The sequence below is a fragment of the Manihot esculenta genome, chromosome 4 (genome assembly GCF_001659605.2).
Source record: "Manihot esculenta cultivar AM560-2 chromosome 4, M.esculenta_v8, whole genome shotgun sequence".
NCBI classification, from domain to species: domain Eukaryota; kingdom Viridiplantae; phylum Streptophyta; class Magnoliopsida; order Malpighiales; family Euphorbiaceae; genus Manihot; species Manihot esculenta.
The window spans coordinates 33,942,569-33,962,383 of record NC_035164.2 but is presented as its reverse complement, the minus strand read 5'-3'; the positions used below and the strand labels follow the sequence as shown (position 1 = coordinate 33,962,383).

The 19,815-nt window shown below is 32.5% G+C and overlaps 3 protein-coding genes across 6 annotated transcripts; 2 read left to right on the top strand and 1 right to left on the bottom strand.

The window, feature by feature from the left end:
- Nucleotides 1-1,313: 1,313 nt before the first annotated feature.
- LOC110614195 (nucleosome assembly protein 1;4) lies at nucleotides 1,314-5,236 on the top strand. Of its 4 annotated transcripts, none has more exons than XM_021755700.2 (13): nucleotides 1,314-1,510; nucleotides 1,969-2,012; nucleotides 2,352-2,447; nucleotides 3,075-3,167; nucleotides 3,364-3,451; nucleotides 3,527-3,588; nucleotides 3,682-3,866; nucleotides 3,959-4,136; nucleotides 4,222-4,265; nucleotides 4,354-4,555; nucleotides 4,689-4,706; nucleotides 4,797-4,888; nucleotides 5,017-5,236. In XM_021755700.2, the coding sequence occupies exons 1-12, from the start codon at nucleotides 1,441-1,443 to the stop codon at nucleotides 4,863-4,865; spliced, it is 1,149 nt and encodes a 382-aa protein (XP_021611392.1). In that variant the 5' UTR covers nucleotides 1,314-1,440; the 3' UTR covers nucleotides 4,866-4,888; nucleotides 5,017-5,236. The 4 variants fall into 4 exon arrangements, with proteins under 4 accessions (XP_021611392.1, XP_021611390.1, XP_021611391.1 ...); XM_021755698.2 differs by having other exon boundaries at nucleotides 4,794-4,888; XM_021755699.2 differs by lacking the exon at nucleotides 5,017-5,236 and having other exon boundaries at nucleotides 4,797-4,916.
- Nucleotides 5,237-6,333: 1,097 nt separating this feature from the next.
- Nucleotides 6,334-9,156, bottom strand: LOC110614011 (beta-fructofuranosidase, insoluble isoenzyme CWINV1). The gene is made up of 6 exons (XM_021755455.2): nucleotides 8,965-9,156; nucleotides 8,790-8,798; nucleotides 7,658-8,526; nucleotides 7,411-7,569; nucleotides 6,980-7,309; nucleotides 6,334-6,883 (listed from the first exon to the last, which is right to left on the bottom strand). The coding sequence occupies exons 1-6, from the start codon at nucleotides 9,149-9,151 to the stop codon at nucleotides 6,698-6,700; spliced, it is 1,740 nt and encodes a 579-aa protein (XP_021611147.1). The 5' UTR covers nucleotides 9,152-9,156; the 3' UTR covers nucleotides 6,334-6,697.
- Nucleotides 9,157-12,484: 3,328 nt separating this feature from the next.
- On the top strand, nucleotides 12,485-18,088 carry LOC110612907 (putative hydrolase C777.06c). The gene is made up of 12 exons (XM_021753758.2): nucleotides 12,485-12,876; nucleotides 13,516-13,640; nucleotides 13,780-13,892; nucleotides 14,548-14,589; nucleotides 15,570-15,625; nucleotides 15,781-15,857; nucleotides 16,253-16,372; nucleotides 16,781-16,857; nucleotides 16,941-17,004; nucleotides 17,183-17,233; nucleotides 17,409-17,457; nucleotides 17,659-18,088. The coding sequence occupies exons 1-12, from the start codon at nucleotides 12,693-12,695 to the stop codon at nucleotides 17,775-17,777; spliced, it is 1,077 nt and encodes a 358-aa protein (XP_021609450.1). The 5' UTR covers nucleotides 12,485-12,692; the 3' UTR covers nucleotides 17,778-18,088.
- The last annotated feature ends 1,727 nt before the right edge of the window (nucleotides 18,089-19,815 follow it).

Genomic DNA, 19,815 nt, shown 5'->3' with positions numbered 1-19,815 from the left:
TGTTCTAAGATTCAGAAAGTGCAGTGTGCTTTGCTAATATAATATTTTATATAAATTACTAAATTTAATATTAAATTTTACATAATAAAACCACAAATGGTTTGTAAACTTGTTTCGTAAAAATTCACACTTGCACAGCAACAGAGCATGAAAAAACAAATGCAAAACATTCAATGTTAAAAAATATTTTAATGATAAAAAATACTTTAAATTATTAAAAATATATATATAATTTACTAACATATATCAATCAAATATACTCTAGTAGTATCAGTTGTTTAAATTGATTATTCAATTATTTAACTAAATAAATAAAATTAAGAGTAGTAATTGCAAATGCATAAGGGAGAATTACAACTTAATATTTATAATATAAAAAAATTATTAATTAATCTTTAAATTTTTAAAAATACATTATAATATTTTTATATTTAAAAAATTTAATTAATTAATCATTTTATTATTTGAACTTATTAAAGACTTGTAAAAAGTCAAAAATACCTTAAAATTTTAGATTAACAACTAATTAACCTAAAGAAAAATAAAAACCCTAAATTTTCAAATCAACCAAGGGTTCCAGACATGATTTACCTCAGCTCTAACCTTCTCTTGCCAAAAAGGATTGCTAGAAGAAACATGATTGTCCAGGTGAGCGATAGAGCACTAGTTTCATGCCCATACAAGAAGCAAGTTTTGCATTCATCCATAATCAATTGCGGATTCAAATTGAAAAAACCCATTTTCTCTTTTTTTTAAGCATTCCTATCAAATCATTTCCATATAAAGTGCTCCTATCAATCTCCACACATTCTCTTCTACTTTGTATACCTCCGTTAGTAGTGCCTCCACAAAAATATGCACAAAGCATAGATAAGCAAGTATAAGCGATGAAGCTTAATGAAAAAATGAAAACTATTAAATAATAGAGGTTTCTCTGAATATTGAAGAAATTTTAAATATTAATAGAAGGATATTTTTAAAATAAAAATATTATTTTTTAATTTTTAATTTTAAAACTCGATATTAAAATTAAAGGCATCATGTAAAAAAATATTAATATGTGCTAATTAATTGTATTTTTAAAATTTTTTTGAGATGGGTTAATTAATTGTATTTTTAAAAAGTAAAATTCAAAGATATTTTAATATATTTTTTAAAATATAAGAATTAATGAGTGGTGGACTAAATTAGTAATTTTTTCAATGCGCAATTGGGCGGTGCACCCTAGCAGACTGAATGGCGCGTGGGGAGTGGTGGCACCGGCAAATTGTTTCTCAGAAAGAAAAAGAACTCGTCTATATAAATTTTGAGGTTGATCAAATCGCGCGCTCGCACCTCACGCCGCATTTTCCCTCGTTTTCTAGGATCTCCCCTGTTGTTTCTTTCTCTAGGGCTGTGCCGTTTTCTCGATTCCCAAACAGCCTTCCAAATCAGTAGACAATGAGTAACGACAACAAGGATACTTTTAACATGTCCGATGTCGACGCCTCTCTCCCTGCCGCCGCTGCAGGTAATCTCCCTCAATCCCACCCTTCCCAAATATTTATTTTGTTAATTACTTCGCGATTATAATTAACTTTTGTGGATATTGGGCATAATCCCTAATTTCTTGCTGTTTTGGGTTTTAAGAAGAGAAACAATCTGTTAATCTAGAGCTCTCAGTTTAGTGTTATCTAATCGAAAGTGATTTTCAAAATTCTGTGTCTTGTTTCCTTGTCCGGCCTTAGAAAGTTGAAATCCAACAGAAATCACTGTCTATGTTTTTTTGCTCTCTACTTTTACGTGATTCTTGTTTTGTGTATCTATAATCGTGTGCCAATATGCGTGTTTGTTGGTACTGAAATTATGATATAGCATGACCTATCTAAATCTATGCCAAAAAAGTATTTTTCATCTGTACGCATTTGGCGTTTTGTCTCTGAAATTCTGTTATGGGTTTAACTCACTGCTTATGAATTTTGTGTTCAGCTCTTAGTGCAGAGGATCGTGCTGACCTTGTTAACGCTCTCAAGGCAAGTAATTGGGGCAACTTGTGTCTTTTATTTTTTAGAAAAAAAAAAAAGAGGAAAAATTATAAAGGTGTTGTTCTGTGTACAAAAGAATGGTATTCATTTTGTGAATGTTGCAAGAATGTTGAAATGGGATTCTTTGAATTTTTGTGATAAGTAGCTTTCTGAATCAAAGTATCATGTACCAATTACCAAATGGATAAGTTATAGTAATTCATTTATTTCATATAGAAAAGCAAAGGGCTTTTTTTTGAAATAAAATAAAAATAAATAATAGATCAAAATGGATGCTTGTAATCCCATTTTCCTTAACCTGATTATGTTGTTCGGGTGCTTTTTCAGAATAAACTTCAAAGCTTGGCTGGGCAACACTCAAATGTTCTTGAAACTCTGTCACCCATTGTCAGAAAGCGTGTTGAGTTTCTAAGAGAGATTCAGGTTCTCTTATACTTCCTAACTTTACTGTTTATCATCTTTTTGGTTCATGCTATCTATTATTATATCTAATTTCAACTTTACGTTAATTTTTTATTGCATGAATGATATATTGTCATGCACATGCACTTTATTATAGGCTTCTTAAACTGATGTTTAAGAGCTATGATACTAAATTAATATTTGATTTTATAGTTGGAAATAGCTTCAGCGTGTGTGAGGTCTAAATATACCCCCTTGTCAAATGATAAGCTTTCTGGAAAATTTTCAGCACATCAAGAAATTAATGCCAATTACAAGCCTGTTCAGCGGATTTATGATGAAAATGCAAATTTTGTGCAGGAATATAGGAAATGGATAGTGATTTTGATGTTTTATAGATTGAACAATTTACCTACAGATAATACATGTTCGGCAAATTTGTAGCAGTTGATAAGTTTTTGCCTTCAGATCCAGCAAACAAGGCAGTTTAGAGCTGGGAGGTTGAAATTGAATTTATTATATTGAGAAAGGAAGAGAATTTGGTGGCTGTTTACATTAGATTTTAATAAAATATATGTACATGCTGGCTTATCTTTTATATTGCTGAAAGGTACATTTAACAAGTAATTGTGCATGTCAAATTTTCAGAGCCAACATGATGAGCTGGAGTCCAAGTTTAGAGAGGAAAGAAGGGCATTGGAAGCTAAATACCAGAAACTTTATGAACCAATTTACGCAAAGGTATCCTTGTTATTGCCTTCCAGTATCTTTTGCAAATGAGCACATATCACAATGCTATAATTACTGTGTTTTATCCATTTTGAAGGTTCTTGAGTTTGACTTTAGCATATTATCAAATTAGTATCTTGTGCTTAATTTACAAGGTTCAGCAATTTATCCCTTTTGCTTAATTTAATTTATTGTTGGGTACTCATAGAGATACGAGATCGTTAACGGTGTAAAAGAAGTTGAAGAGTTTGCAGATGAAGTTGCAATCAACCAAGAAGGGGATGAAGCTACAGAAGGTAACTTTTTTACCAAAGTATTTGATGGCAGCTCATTTCCTTCAACCTGTTGCATAAAATGCCTTCTTTATGCAGAGAAAGGAGTGCCTGATTTCTGGCTTACTGCAATGAAAACTAATGAAGTAGTGGGTGAGGAGGTAATGGGATGATGCAAGGCATAGTGTGATTTTGCTGGATTGATGACCTGATTGTAACAATATGATTTTCTGCTTCTTGCCTTCTTGGAACAGATAACAGAACGTGATGAAGGGGCTCTTAAGTTTCTTAAAGATATCAAATGGTATAGAATTGATGACCCTGAAGGTTTCAAGCTGGAGTTTTACTTTGACACTAATCCATACTTCAAAAACTCTGTCCTGACAAAAACATATCATATGATTGATGACGATGATCCTATTTTGGAGAAAACAATTGGGTAATCACAAGCACCATTGTACTAAAATTTTTTATATTCTCTCCTCCCCCTTCCCCCTCCAGATTTCTTACCATGTTAGAGTAATTTACTAGGACGGAGATCGAATGGTATCCTGGGAAGTGTTTGACAAAGAAGGTTCTGAAGAAGAAACCAAAAAAGGGATTGAAAAATGCCAAACCCATCACAAAAATTGAGAATTGTGCTAGTTTCTTCAATTTCTTTAGCAGTCCTAATATCCCCGAGGAAGATGATGACCTGGATGATGATGCTGTAAGCTTTGTTACCTTGCATGCATGGATATTGATGCATTTGATGATGTAGTAGTATCCTTAATCTCTTTGATGGATATTGGCAGGTTGAGGAAATCCAGGATAGAATGGAACAGGATTACAATATTGGGTGAGTAGCAATTTCATTGTAAATCCAGTTACTGTTCCATTTTCTTTATTGTTGATTGGAACAAGATTTTCTTTGTTCTGCTTTATAGTACTACCATTCGGGACAAAATTATTCCTCATGCTGTATCTTGGTTTACGGGGGAGGCTGTTGATGACGATGATTTAGATGTTGAAGAAGACGACGACGATGATGATGGTGACGTCGATGAAGATGAAGATGGGAATGAAGATGATGATGATGAGGAGGAGGAGGAGGAGGACAATGATGAAGGAAAAAGGAGTAGGAAGAAGGTATAAAGATTAAACATGTATAAGATTGTTGCCTCCTGTATTTTCCTCTGAACATTTGAATTTTAGATAGAACTGCTAGTTTTTGAAGTCACTAATTTTATTATGCTGCCGTTGTATTTTCATGTTGTTGCAGTCATCGGGTGGACCCAAGGTGAGTTTGATCTAGCAAGGCCAAGTTTTTTGTTTTATATACGAAGATTTAAAATGTCATTATTTACATCTTCTGGCTCTTGAACAGCAGAAGAGTAGAGGAGCGCGAACTAGGGAAAGCCAGCAAAGTGAGCGAGCTCCAGAGTGCAAGCAACAGTAGCATTAGGTTTTGGACACTGGGCGGTGCGTATCAATAGTCGTCCTAGTTGATGAAAAATTTGGGGCTTTTCCTTTTTGTTTTTTTTTCTCTTGATTATGTGTATATTGCTTTATTACTTTTTTTTAAAAAATATTTTTTCTTTTCCTTTTAGAATGATGATTGTGTTGGATCTTACCATTTGTGTTGGGTGGCAAAAGTGTGGATTTTAATCATATATTCTAGAAGCCAGGAAGTCGACCAATGTATTTAATCTCAATCCGTCGGGTATTATGATGTAAATCGGCACTTTTTTTATCTTAGTGGATACTGTCTTTATACCAACTCCATTGTATATATACAGAAGGGAAGAAGAAATTTCTTTCTTATTTTAATTTGTTTGTCAATGTATCTGGCTTCATTGTATTTTCTTTAATGTATGAAACTAATCGATATAAACTTGCTGAGGTGGTGTCATTCTCCCTTCTTGGACGAAGGTAGGGCTTATGCTTCTCCTTGGCAATGTAGTGAAGAAAAAAGAGTTTTCGACTAACACCGGCTCAAGGTGACGATAAATTGAAAAAATGCGTGAATTACCATTAACTCATATTGTATAAGAACTGATAATTCAATCTTTATATTTTTCTGAAAATATCTAATTATAATGTATTTATATTTTATAAAATTAAATTTTTTTTAGTATGTTATTAAGTTTTCGTAATTTATTTACAAAATTTTTTTACATTTAGATTTAAAAAAAAAAACTGAACTAATTTACCCTTCAGAATTATCATAAATGATAAAACTTCGTGGATCCCGTTGAAAATGAGTAGATTTAAGAATAATAGTTAGGTAGAAATTATTAAATAATTTGAGTTAATTATTTTAATTAAGTAGAGGATGATGTCAGTTTTATTAAGGATATTACAAACCTAATCCTCAAGGACCTCCATGTGTGGGGTATCTTATTCTATTGAAATTTCTAGTTCTAGCATTAGTGTCACCCAAGCTTTGGTTATTGACATTTCAGGAGTATCTTCAAGCATGAGAAGAGCTATCTTACAGGCTACATTGCATTACTCAAGCTTCTTATTACAGAATATCTAGAAACGGAGAACCTCTGTTTCTCAACAATCGCCAGTGTGGCTTTCCTAATCTAAGCTTATAAAATATGTATTTTTTTCACATTTTTTGATGTTTGAGATTTCAAATAAAAAAAAATCAATGAAATTTTTGTCAGAAGAAAAATAAATTATTTTAGAGAAAAATAACTATATATTTAAAAAAAAAAAGAAGTGGCTTTTTAGATATTGAAAATTTTATTAGGACTACTATATATAAGTTTATTAATATTTTTCATTTTTTAAATTAAATTTAAATAATGAAAAGTAATTTATTTTATTAAAAATATTTTCTATAAAAAACAATTTTACACAAAAAAAATATTTTTTAAATATAAGCTACCATTGAGAGCTTAAATCATTTTCTTTTCTTTAGGATTTCTGTTACTCCATTTACACATGTAACAAATCTCCCAGCCACCAAACGTCACTAGGATCCATTCCCAAGGTAAAAGACTCTGGCAGTGGCAGCTAACATACAACTTCTGAGGCTTAAGTATTGCTTACTTTGGATGCAAAGAGAAGCTACATTGCCAAAAACAAACCCCATTGGCTTCTGTTATTTCATGATGGAGAAATTACAATAAACAGAAAAACAAGCATCAAAAGACAAGTATAGTTAATACATAAGGATAATGTATAGTTTATTTCTGATCACACTACAAAATCTTCAGACTGCTTGTATATATATGTATCTCAGTCCTTGCATCTGTAGTTGTCAACCCTGGCTATTTCTCAGTTGATTTTAGCCTTCTTCATGCTCCAAGCACTCAGTCTTGTAATGGTGACACTTTCACTTCCATTATTGAAAACATACAGGTGTGCAGGCGCATCTTCCTTCACAGTAAATGTGGGATAGACTCTTGCTGTCATGCAGCTCTTTCCTTGTCCGCCAAAACTCTCCACTACTGAATGATCAATCTGTCAAGATCACCACAAAGCTCAATTGCATAAGAGCTAATAGCAAGAAATTAGCAACAGGAGAATTTCTCGTTGAGAATGTTATAATAAACTCACCAAGCTTCTCAATGACAGTTGCTCATGAACAGGGTCCACATCCACAAAAGCTCCGTAAGTGGTCTTATCATTATCTGGATTCAGTGAAGACCTGCTTTGGTCACTGCACATGAGCACCACGTATTTGTTTTTGCCTTTGAATATTCTGAAAAAAACTGCTGTGTACTCTTGCAAGCTTTCAGAGGCCAAAACTAGCAATCCAAATGGTCCTAAACTGCCTTTAACTGAGGCACCCTTTTGACAACATAGCAACTGTGGGTTGGTCCAGCTTGGGTCTAGCACTTCTCCTGTGCTAAAATCTGATACATTGAATGTAATCTCCACATCTGCCTGTTAAAGTTCAAAATAAACAAATGAAAAAAGAGGCAAGCACCGTAATTTTGTTCAATAAAGTTTATACAAGATCCAACTTCTGAATTGTAATGACTTGCCTGTGCTGCTGTGACACCAGGAACTTCAAGCACAGATCCTTTCTTAAGAATTTTGCCAGGCAGGCGGACTGCATTTGTCCGAAGCTTTTCGATTTCTTGGATTGGCCATTGCACCAGTTGCTTTCCTGATTTGTCAAGCCAGATAGTCCTTGGAATTGCCTGCAAGAATCAATCCAAGCAAGGATTCATCACAGTGCAAGCGGCCATGGTTACAACTTCAAGGAACAGAGTTTTTCAAGTGCATTACCTGAATTCCAGACCAGCCCTTCTTAATATCAGCAGTAACACTTGAAGATTCATTTACCCAACCCCACAAAATCCTTCTGTTCCTAGCACTGTCAAAGAAAGTTTTTGAAGCATAAAATTTCCCATAATCATATCTTAATCCTGAATCACCATCCACTGATCCTTCATCTGGAGTATAAACATTCTTCACATGGTCATATTCTCCAACAGTGTAGTAATCATGTTTAGTATCATCTAAACTTGCCTTAAACACATACTTAATATTTGATCTCAACATCTGCAAATCAACCCCAACTGAGCTATTAACTGACACCGGAAAAAAGTCAACACATTCCCACATTCCGGTGTCTTCAGCAGAATGGAATAGGTTTTGGGCCTCAATCCAGTGAACAAAATCTTCACTTGTGTAAAGATATGCTACTCCTTTACGGTTGATTTTGCTTCCAATGACCACCTTCCATCTTCCATCAGCACAAAGCCAGGCGGTGGTTGGGTCTCTGAAAGAGCTAGCATTGATGTGGTTCTCACGGGTGGGTGCCATTACTGGGTTACTAGGTGATTTGACCCATTCTAAAAGATATGGGTCACATGTGTTTTTGGGCATGGCCAAGTTTTGAACTTGTTGGCCGAGTGTGTTAACTCCGGTGAAAAGCATTGCCGGTGTGCCATCTGGGAAGATTGTGGCAGAACCAGACCAGGTGCCATTACTATCCGATGGCTGAGATGGGTAGATGGCAACACTTTGTGGGGTCCAATTAACAAGATCAGTTGAAGTGGAGTGGGCCCACACAATGCTGCCCCACATCCATACTGCTCCTTTGGGATTGTATTGGTAGAAAAGATGGTAAATTCCTTTGTAAATCATTGGCCCTGCAACCATATTTTTACCCATTTGTATTCCTTGGTTGAAATGCTTATACTCAGTTTATTTCATAAAACACAGTTTATAAGTAATATTTATTATTAAAATTACTAAATTTAATCACCCAAATGGAATGCATCAGAGATCAGAATCTTTAGCATTCAAACAAGAAAACATTTTAGGATTCTTGAGCTCATCAATGATTGCTAAATCAACACATATGGATGAACTCCACATGCAAATACATGAAAAAAAAAAAAAAAAAACTCACCATTTGGATCTGAGTGTCCCATTAGTCCCATTCACAACCAGAACAAAAATACAAGAAGTAAACAAACAAACTCTGTTAGGGAAATACTACATCCAAAAATCAAAGCTTGAACAGAAACAAAAAGAAAAAAAAAAAAAAAAGAAGACAGCAATGGAATTGGTATATATAATTATACCATTCATCCAGTTCTTGGAAGGCTGAAAATGATAAGCAGTTCTGTAAGGTTGAGTTGTTTTAGCATCAAAATCATCAAGATTTTGAAGGGTGTGATAAATTTGATGAGAAGCTTCAAGCTCAAACACTCCATGCCCAAAGAGAAGAGCAAATAATAGCAGGAGCCTTAGAGAACAGATGATAGCCATGCTGGTGAGTGCATGTATTGAGCAAAGCTATATGTCAACTCCTACCAATTTATATAGAGGAGTTTGGGGGCAAATTATACAAATTTTTTTTAATGAATGTATTTAATTTTAATTCGAAACACTTTATTGGATTTGAGCAGTGAATCTATTAAACGAGTAGACATTCGACTTTTAAATAAAATCAAACTAAACAAAACACACTATTCTCAAGTCCTTAAAATATGAAATACTTGTTTAATATAATATATGAACAAAGGTTGATATTCGCTAAAATATATATATATATATATATATATATATATATATATATATATATATATATATATATATATATATATATATCTGTTTAGTCTAAAAAATACATCATACATTTAATAAATTCAAATAAGAGATTTGAACTCCTATTAGAAAAAATTAAATTATACGTACATCAATAAAAATATTAAATGCTCATTTAATATAACATATAAATAAAATTTATCATTCAATAATATGTAAACTTACGTTTGTTTAATTTAAAAAATATATCACTCGTTTAATCAATCTCTACTAAGAAAAACTATATATACATCAATACATAAAATTTTATTTTGTTGAATGATATATATACATATGTATAAAATTTTTATTTTAAAACACCCTGTTGTGGGAGTAAATATTACTCAAAGCTAGGTCGTACTATGCAAGTGAAATGCTTTCAAATGTTGGACAAAATTGAACTAAGCAAAACACACTTTCTTTTTAATTAAATAAAATAAATTTGTATCTATTTTAACTCACTCTATTTAATACATAAATTTATAGTCTCTTAAAATATTAAATAATTGATTAATATCATATATGAAATGCATACATATATTTGTCTAATGTAAATTACACATCACAAGATTTTAGATAACAGACTTTATCAGCATTTTTCATCACCATCAATTCTTGCAATCAAGTCTTTTTTTTATTATGTTTTTCTTTCTGAATAGGTAATTTTTCATATCGTTTGAAAAACAAATCAAGATAGATAAATCATTATCGAGAATTTTAAAAGGAATAAAGCTCGACGATCCCGCCCTTTCTCTCTAATACGAAAGAAAATAAAAGAATCTCAATATTATTACAACTTACTTTTTTAACGAATTACACGTTATTTCTTTTAACGAATTTAGATTCAAATTCAACAAAAAAAAATTAATACATACATCTATAAATCTACTTGATAAATATAATATTGAGTGATGTGTATAAAAGAAAAATAAATATTTTTAAAATAATATTTGATATTAATAAATGCTAATTATACAAATATACATATATATTTAATAGATTACGGAAGCATGCAGCAGGAATCCAGGTTGCTTGCGTCACCCATGGAAGAAGAGTCAACGTGTGTGTGCTAATATAAAATTATGACTACCAGTCACGAGTTGTGCACGTGGTGATCCTAAAAACCAATTCATAAATGAAAGTTCAAACCAACTGTGATTATCTTAAAAGGAAAAAGAAAATGAAAAAAGAGTTATTATTATTATTGTTGTTGCAAATAATTTCTGCTTCGATAATGGATAATTTTGCATTAATGGTGACGATGCCTTTTCTGCCTGAGGATCTGCATCAGTTTGTTTGTAATAAATTAAATAATAAATAAAATTACCATTTAATCCTTATCAATAATTAATATTTTCAGTTGACCACTCTGATATAAAGAATTAATTATCTGATCTCTTTTAGTTGATTTTGCCAACTGTATCATGCAATCATGAAAATTTCTTTGGGTTTGGATATAATGCTCTGGGATTTAAAATAATGAAATTTATAGTAATTGTATAAATTTATTTTGAGTATAAGGTATTTGTTTTTTTTTAATTTTTTTTTATTTGTCTGCCAGTTACGGTGATATTTATTTTTGTCACTTAAGTCTATATATGAAAGTGTCAGATTTGACACTTTCTCTTTACGTCAGACTCCTATTTAATTTTTTTCAATCTGTATGTAGATAAAACTGCAAAGTGACTAGATCTACTAACTTTTTTCGTGTCATATCACCGGACTAATTTCTCACTATTGGACTATGGCTCACATATGACTCAGCCTTTTCCGTATTTCTGAATCGAGGTTTGAGGAGCCGAACTGTTCAGCTTAAAGAACTTTTTGAACTTTGAACCGGCTCTATTTTCTCATCCTGGACTGATTTATCGTGAATGACATAACTGTTTTAAATAACATCTTTTCCCACTGAAATTAAATCAAGTTACGCATAGATATAAAAGATTATTTAATTTATGTTTAATTAAAATTATGCTTAAATTTTTTTATTTAAAGAATAAGAAAATTGGGAAAAAAAAAGGTAAAATCTTTGCAAAACAAAATAAAACGAGTTAAACAAAAAAAAATAAAAATCAATGCATATTGAATTAATTACAAAATAATGATAAATTTCCCTTAAATTAGTCCCTGGCTGGGTCAAAAATTTGTGATTAAACATGTTTCATAATTAAATCGGATTAAAATTGCTAATGTTAATTCTTTGTCAGATTCAATAATAAAAAAGAAAACCAATTTTTGGTTGGACAACAACCAGAGAAATTAATTAGATGTTGAAATAAGTCTTTGAAATTTTATTACAGGAATTGGCGGCTAACCGCAGCCTATGATTTCGATAAAATAAACATGGAAAGCGATCACGCTGAAAAAATCAGACAGCAAAAACAATTTCCTAACAACACAGAATACACGACACAACCTGTTAGAAGATCCAATGTCTCCCACAGTTAGGCACCCAAATGTGCAGAATGTGCTCATTTGATTTAGATTCAAACTATAATTCTCTCTCTCTCTCTCTTTTTCTTAAAACAAAATGGAGAAGTACTTCATTAAAGTCAAAGCAATTGATTAAAATGAATTTCAGGCTTTAACATAAACATGAAAACCAATTTTCATGAAATTAACTATAAATTATGAGCAAAGAAAAATTTGAATCCTTATCATTGTATCGTGGTGGTTTATAATTATATCAATATCGATGTGGAAGAAACCCAAATTTCAAGCCCATTAGAAGAAAATCCCCTTCAAATAACAACACTCTTTCACATTGTATTTAAATTTAATTTAAGGGCAAATAGATTGCTTCCATATTCAAATTTAAATTAATATAAATTTTATCAAATGAGTGATATAAATATTTTAATTTAAATTTATTTTTTTAATTTTAATTAAAAGTATCGAATTCAAGTATAGCTTTAAACGGGTCATGTGAATCCGGAGACAGTAGATTTCAGCTGCTCTATGGTTTATACTTCAAAAGAAAATATATATAGATCTAGAGCTTAAAACGTCGCCGTTTCTGTTTCTACCATTTCCTCTTTGGAACGCGATCGACGATTTTCCTCTCTTCACCTGCCAGAAGGCAAATAGTTTCTTGACCACACTTCGAATCCAAACATATTTTCTTTCAGTTATTCCTTTCATTCTTTTCGAAAATTTGATTTACATTCAAAGAGTTCTAAAGTTGTATGTAACCGAATCCAAAAAATTTGAGCTTACACAAAGGATGGTCCAATTTATAGGCGCCATTCGTGCATCTCCTTCTCTAGCCAGTTTTGCTCTTCGCGGACGCCAATTGTCTTTCCAGACCTCTTCACTTTCACTTTCAAGAAATTGGCTACCTCTATCTTCATTTTCCAAAAATGGGTTCTCTCAGTGTAGGAGGATTTCGCGAGCTTGCTTTATTTCAAGTATGTACTTCCTTGCTACACTAGTGGTTTCATTTCTGTTCCTTATGATTGGCTATTGCGTGAATTCAAATGGGTAGTTATCATTTCAAAAAAAGACCTAATTTTAGTCTTTTAAGCCGAATCTCTTGTATATCACTATGTGGTGGGTTCCCCTCTTCTAACTTCGTATACTATACATTTGCAAGCTCTCTATTGATTCAGGTTATGTCTTATCCTTTGCCGTACTAGAATCTTATAAGTGTTAATTTGAAGTCTTAACTTTTATGTGTGAATGTCTTAAGTATGATTGTTTTTAGTATTACGAGCTTTACTTAGCTCAAAAGCCTGGTAACACTGATGGGATTATTTTGCAGTTTAAAAGTTTTCAGAAAGGTGCCAAGCTCCAATCTTGGTGTCTATTGCGGCTACAGACAAGACTTTATAGGATATTTGTAGTCTTAGATATATGCAATTAAAATTTTCTTTGATATTCAGCGGTCTTAACATCTATAGATTAGGGAAAGAAAATAGTTCCATTAACTTCTAGATGCCATTGCCCGTCTGTTGTACCGGTGTTCATGGACTCCACTTACAGATTTATCATGCTGTTGCAGTTTTGATGCTGTTCAATAAGTCATCTTTTGACGTGTTTCATTGCAGATGCAAGTGGAAATGCTGATTCACAGTCGCTCTTAGACCAATCTGAAATCATATTCATGGGGACAGGAACTAGTGAAGGGATTCCACGTCTCAGCTGCCTTACTGATCCTCTAAAGGAATGTCCGGTATTGCTGCAAACCATCCTCACATTAGAAATTTTTTAAGATTTAATGTCATATGCTTTGTTGATTAAGAAGCAACTGCTTAAAATTCAAAGCTGATGCATTGATTGTTCAAGACTGCAATTGCTTCTTGGTTTCTCAGGTGTGCTCAAAAGCTGTGGAACCTGGTAATAAGAATAGAAGATTGAACACGGGCCTCCTTATTCGTTATTCTGGTCCTGGTGAAAGACGCAACATTCTAATAGATGCTGGCAAGTAAGTGAAAGATACTTCTAGATAGTTTGAATTTTCTTTTCATATGAAAATGTAAATGGCTACTGAACTGAAGTGTTGCACAAATACTAAATTCTACCCTGGTAAGGATGCGATCCTTTATATGGAGTTTCTTTTTTTTTTTTATCAATAATAAAAATTTAATCTTTCTGACATCTTATCATATTAAGTGTTCTTTCTTTTATAATTTTTAATGTGGATTGTGATGGAATGTGAGAGTGAAGTTTTATCTTCAGCTTGGTGTTCTTTACTTCTTGCATCATATATTAAATTTGGTTTTTCTTTAAAAAAAAGTTAGAGAATTGGAATTTTGCAATTCTTTGACTTTTTATGGAAAGTAGTTAGTTAGCACAGGATGGAGAGGAGGGAATGATTTAAATTGTGGAAGCTCTTTATGTGGGATTAACATACATATTGGCATTTGCATAATTAGATTGCTATTGAAAGTGATTTCTGAATATAGGGGCTTCGATTTATGATTCCTTTTCCTTAAAAGCTCATATTTAAGAAATAGAAAAAGGATTTCTTTCTAATATGATCAACGAAGAAGTTCCTGCTGGATGAGAGTGTTTACTGTTTTGATTAAGTACCCTACATAAATTGATCAAGCTTTTTCTTTGCAACTTCTCCTTTGCAGGTTCTTCTACCATAGTGCTCTTCGATGGTTTCCTGCATTTGGGTTAGTCTTCATTCTATACATTATATCTAATATCTGAAGCTCTTATTATGGGGCTGAGGGCTCCATAGAAATTAGATGGTTGACCAAGAAAAAATTTGTTTGCTCAGGTTTAGATAACTCTAGCTAGGGTAACATCCAAATATTTTGGTGTGAGTTGCCCATTGGGAATGTTAAATACTAATGAAGGTAGGATGAGGAAAAGAAAAAGAAGAGTTACTATGTCTCATGCACACAAGGAATGGTATCAAACCATCAATTTATGTATGCTTGGGTGAAATAAAATGAGTGGTCTTATAACTCTTTTTGGTAATTATTGTGGCATTATAATTTGTTCTTGCATAAGTGATGGAAATATGAGTGTCAGCATGGATCCATGAATTTGTGCATGTATGCAGAGATGATGTAGTCTATTCATACTTGGCCCTTGCTTGGCAATAGGATTTCAAAAATGGCGTCCTTTATCTTATTTGATGATTATCATGTATGTGAGATGGAATGAAGCACACCTATTCCTATTTCCTTGAAGTGCTTTTTTCCAAGTTCTAATTTTTGTATTCCAATTGGTCCTGGCTTATTTATTGTTTTTATTTGTATGAATTACGTGAGCAACTATTCATTTGGGTATAAAGTAATTGCATGTTATTGAGAAGTTCTTACTCAATCATATATACATAATAATAGGTCATTGGACCATGAAAACAACTGAGCTACTGCAGCCTTAAATCATGAGCTAAGATAAAAAATGCACTATTTTTCTTCCTTAAATATATGCCTAATTTATTTTGTCTGGATTCCACCACACCCACTTTGACACCGGCTAAAGAGTATATCTTTTGAACAGTTCAGTTCATAATTGTTCCATTTTTGTTACATTTTGAAGGTTTTGGATTTGGAGTGGCATATTGAATTGGCAGTTTTTTGCTGTTTCTTTTATACTGTATACAGCTATTGTCATGTATTTGCCTTTTTGTTTCTGTCAGGCTAAGAACAATTGATGCGGTTATTATTACTCATTCTCATGCTGATGCAATTGGAGGTCTCTGACATTAACATTTTCTAATGTTATTTAGTAAAAAAGGAAAATGCTGTTAAGAGTGAAGAAAATGCTATAAGTTTCTTCTCCTTTTCAAATAGAAACTCGCAGGTTGCATGATATTGAAGGACTTTTTTCTGCTTAAATTGCTTCCCCAGGTCTGGATGATCTTCGAGATTGGACAAACAATGTGCAACCTTACATTCCAATCTATGTTGCAGAGCGTGATTTTGAGGTAAGAAGAACCCATTTCTGCCTTCCTTTTACAGATTCCCTATTCTTTCTTCATAGATTGCTTTGGAGCTGGTAATATTATGATAAGTGCATGAAATGTAATGGAATGTTTATTGCAAGATCAAATCATTTTAAAGAAATTCTTCTCCTGGCCTACTCACACTGTGGGCATAAATAATTGAGAGTTTAGCTAAATTTTCCTTCTAGTAATTTTTATGAATATGTTATGAACTTTATGAAGAAATCATTGTTTTTCATCATGTTTGTTGTAGAATGTTACTAACTACTGCTCTGCTATAAAAGCATGCCTGCTTTAGCAATTGTTGATTTATTTAATATTTTTGAATGCTTTTTATATATCTCAGAACTGACTGTATGACTGTCAAAGTAATTCAGGTGATGAAGAAGACTCATTATTATTTGGTAGATACAAGTGTCATTACACCTGGTGCTGCTGTCTCAGATTTGCAATTTAACATAATACATGAGGAGCCTTTTGTAGCATGTGACCTGAAGGTATTGATACAGATATTTTATAGAACTTTAAACCATGGCAGTGCCGCAGTACTCAGTAATTGTGCAAAGTTGGATAACTGGGTCCAGAGGATTTACTTGTAATGCTGGCTTGCTGCCACAAAAACATTGTTCCAACCTCTAATTGATCAAATCTTGGTAATCTTTGTAGTATTTCAGCAAAATTTAGTGTCTTGTGGCAACATTTTTTGCATATTTAGTCATTGATGTGGCCTTGCTTGTGAGGGCCCCTAACCTGGTCATAATTCATTGAACTTTCCAGTGCAGAAAGAAATTAATTTGGAATGTAGTATCTCTTTCATTCAAGTTATCAAGAAAAATATCATGTTTTATGGTGTTTTAAGTAAAAACAAAATACTTCCTTCTCTCATTTATTATGATTTGTTTCAGTTTACCCCTTTACCAGTGTGGCATGGTCATGGTTATCGTTCCCTTGGTTTTCGCTTTGGTAACATATGTTACATCAGGTATTGCTTCTAAGCCTCACAAAGTTTTGGGAAATTGTTGTTTTTCTTCCACCCATATTCTGGAGCTAATCCTTTCTTTGCAGTGATGTCAGTGACATACCCGATGAAACTTATCCACTACTTAAGGGCTGCGAAATTCTAATTTTGGTCTCTCTCTCTCTCTCTCTCTCTCTCTCTCTCTCTCTCTCTTGCATGCATAAAAGGGGGCACGTGAAACTGTGCAATTGCATTTGCCAGTTTTTTGTGCTTCATGCGTTTGCCTGTTTTTATGGCTTGATGCATATTCCCATGTTTATCTTATGCATGCTGACACCCATATGTTCAGGACGCATTGAGGCCTGATCGATCTTCTTCAACACATTTTGGACTTCCAAGGGTATGATAATCCATATAATCCATCAGGGATGTTAGCTTTTTAGCCTTGTCATTATGTGAATTATGAGCTTTGCCATTTTCTTTCAATAAGGTTTCGTATATTAAAAAAATTGCCTTTTCTATAAAAAAAAATTGTATTATTAGGATTTTTATGCTTATTTGGACATTCTTTTCAGGCGTTAGATGAGGTGCGGAAAATTCAACCAAAGAGAACATTTTTCACTGGTATGTGTGATCATTTTGGCTTTCTTATCAAGAATCCTAACTTGTTTCTGCATGTTTTTCGGTGTGACGTACGTATTCATTTATCATTTTGAAGGACTTCATATAGCCCCATAAATGCCATTTACTAGTGAGACTGATCCATTTCAGTTGAATATTTATTGTAAGAAAAAATAATTTGCTTCATATTTTGTTATTTTGAAGGCATGATGCATCTGATGGATCATGAAAAGATAAATGAGTATCTTTCGAAATTGATGGAGACAGAAGGGCTTGATGTACAACTAAGTTACGACGGCTTGCGTATACCAGTAAAACTTTAACTTCTGTCTTAATTCTATTTCCATCCCATTCTTTTTCTTAATAAATACACACAGCATAGGGCATATACTCTTTACTTAAAATGTCAAATTGGTTCCTCATGTCATTTTCGGAATCAAAAATTTCCTCCTTGATGCTTTAAATCTTCCTGTGTAATTTGCCTTCAGCATCAATGCTGCCATTCATCATTCAGCAAGCTAGAATTATAGACAAGTTCTTGAGTTGATTATTTGAATATTACTGTGGAAAGCAGATGAATAATTCTCATCTTATCAATGTTAAATCTAGAAACCCACTTGCTTGTTTCTCTTCAGGACCTGCTCAGAACTTTCAGAAATGTTTTGATCGTGCTCTGCACTCTGTCCTTTCATTTGTTATGGAGGTTTCTTTAATATTAAAAAGCCTTAATTCCATAAACTATTTATGGAATGATATAATTGTGGGTTGCCTTAAATTCTTTGTTGAAATGATTTAAGGGTCAATCAAAATCTCATGACTGCTGCTTTTCTAAAAGCAAAATCTAAGGCAATCATGTCAGGACCAAAAATTTCCAAAAGTGTTGGAAGAAAAAATAGTGCATACTGCATATTGCATGATTTCAGGATGCAGAGACCGAGTTGAAATGAAATAAAAGTAGCAAGTAAAGCATCTGAAAGTGAGTTTTTGTCAAAAGTAATTTGAAACGTTTCATGAACTGTAGAGGAGTTGTGTTTGGTTTTAGAGGAATGTTAGGTAAGAATTTGGGCATTTGATGGAGATGAAGCTTCTCACATGGTGCCTGAAATATTATAAGAACCCATATGGTAGGAATCTGTCCTCTGTTCCTGCCAGAAGTAGGCATGAGAGATCTACAAGGAGGCATTCAATTTGATATTAGGAAAATATTTTCTCTTTATCAAGAAAAAATATTAGCACTGACCAATCTTTCTAAAATGTTTCAAATGTTAGAAAGGCAGAAAATATTTTTTAGAAAATATTTTTTATGAATAAATGAAATCTTGGATTAATTTGTTTAATATATAAAAAATTTATAACATTAAAGCCAATACTGAATTCATTAGTACAGAATATATATATATATTTGAAAAACTACGTTCTATTCAAAAATTAAAATTAACAGATAAATTAATTAATGTATTTTTTAAAATCAATAAATTAATTAATAATTTTTTATACCATCAAATGTAAATTTTTTTAAAATAAATATTCTGGTGAATATACCAAAAATAGTATATACCACACGGTAAGATTTTGTGACACAAAAAATGGAGTGGCTGGAGATCACAGGTGTCCGTCAGATTTTGCAGCCTCGCAACGAGGGAGAGTGTGCGACACTCACGCACCTTGCAAATATTCCCTACATCTTCGTCCAACCATCATTTGCCACGTGGACCTTGAAAATCCATCTTCACGTGGGAATAGGGGAAAAAAATATTATTTTCCTCTATTAGCAATTTTTTTTATTATTTTAAAAAATGCATTGATTGGTTTATATAACTTTGTTTTGTTTATGTTTTAATCTTCCATCCAGGTTTAAATTAATTATGTTATTTAGTAATATAATTAAACAAGAGATAAATTATAAAAAAAATAGAAAAATTATATAATTATTATGTTTATAGAAACTGAATTTATTTATTAAGATAAAAGAGGTTCATGTATAATGAGAATTAAAATCTATATACAACTAAACCACAAAAACAATCTAAACCAATTAAAGGATAATACATAAATCAAGCTAAATCAAATCAATTTGAAAACAGCAAAAAAAACTCAATCAACCCAACCATAGAAGCCAATGCACTGTCTGAAAAGAGGAATACCAATCGTCACTTTTATTGTGAAGTTAAAACCTACCAACAATATCAACAAATAACCAAAACAGCAAATAAACACAGTCGGCGAGCAGCAAAATAAACAAAGACAATGAAGGGATTCAAGCAGCGCAAGAAACCACCATGCATGCCGAAATCTAGAATCGCCGGAAAGAACACATATCTAATATAGTCCAAAACAAAATCAAATCGTAGGGGAAGGAAA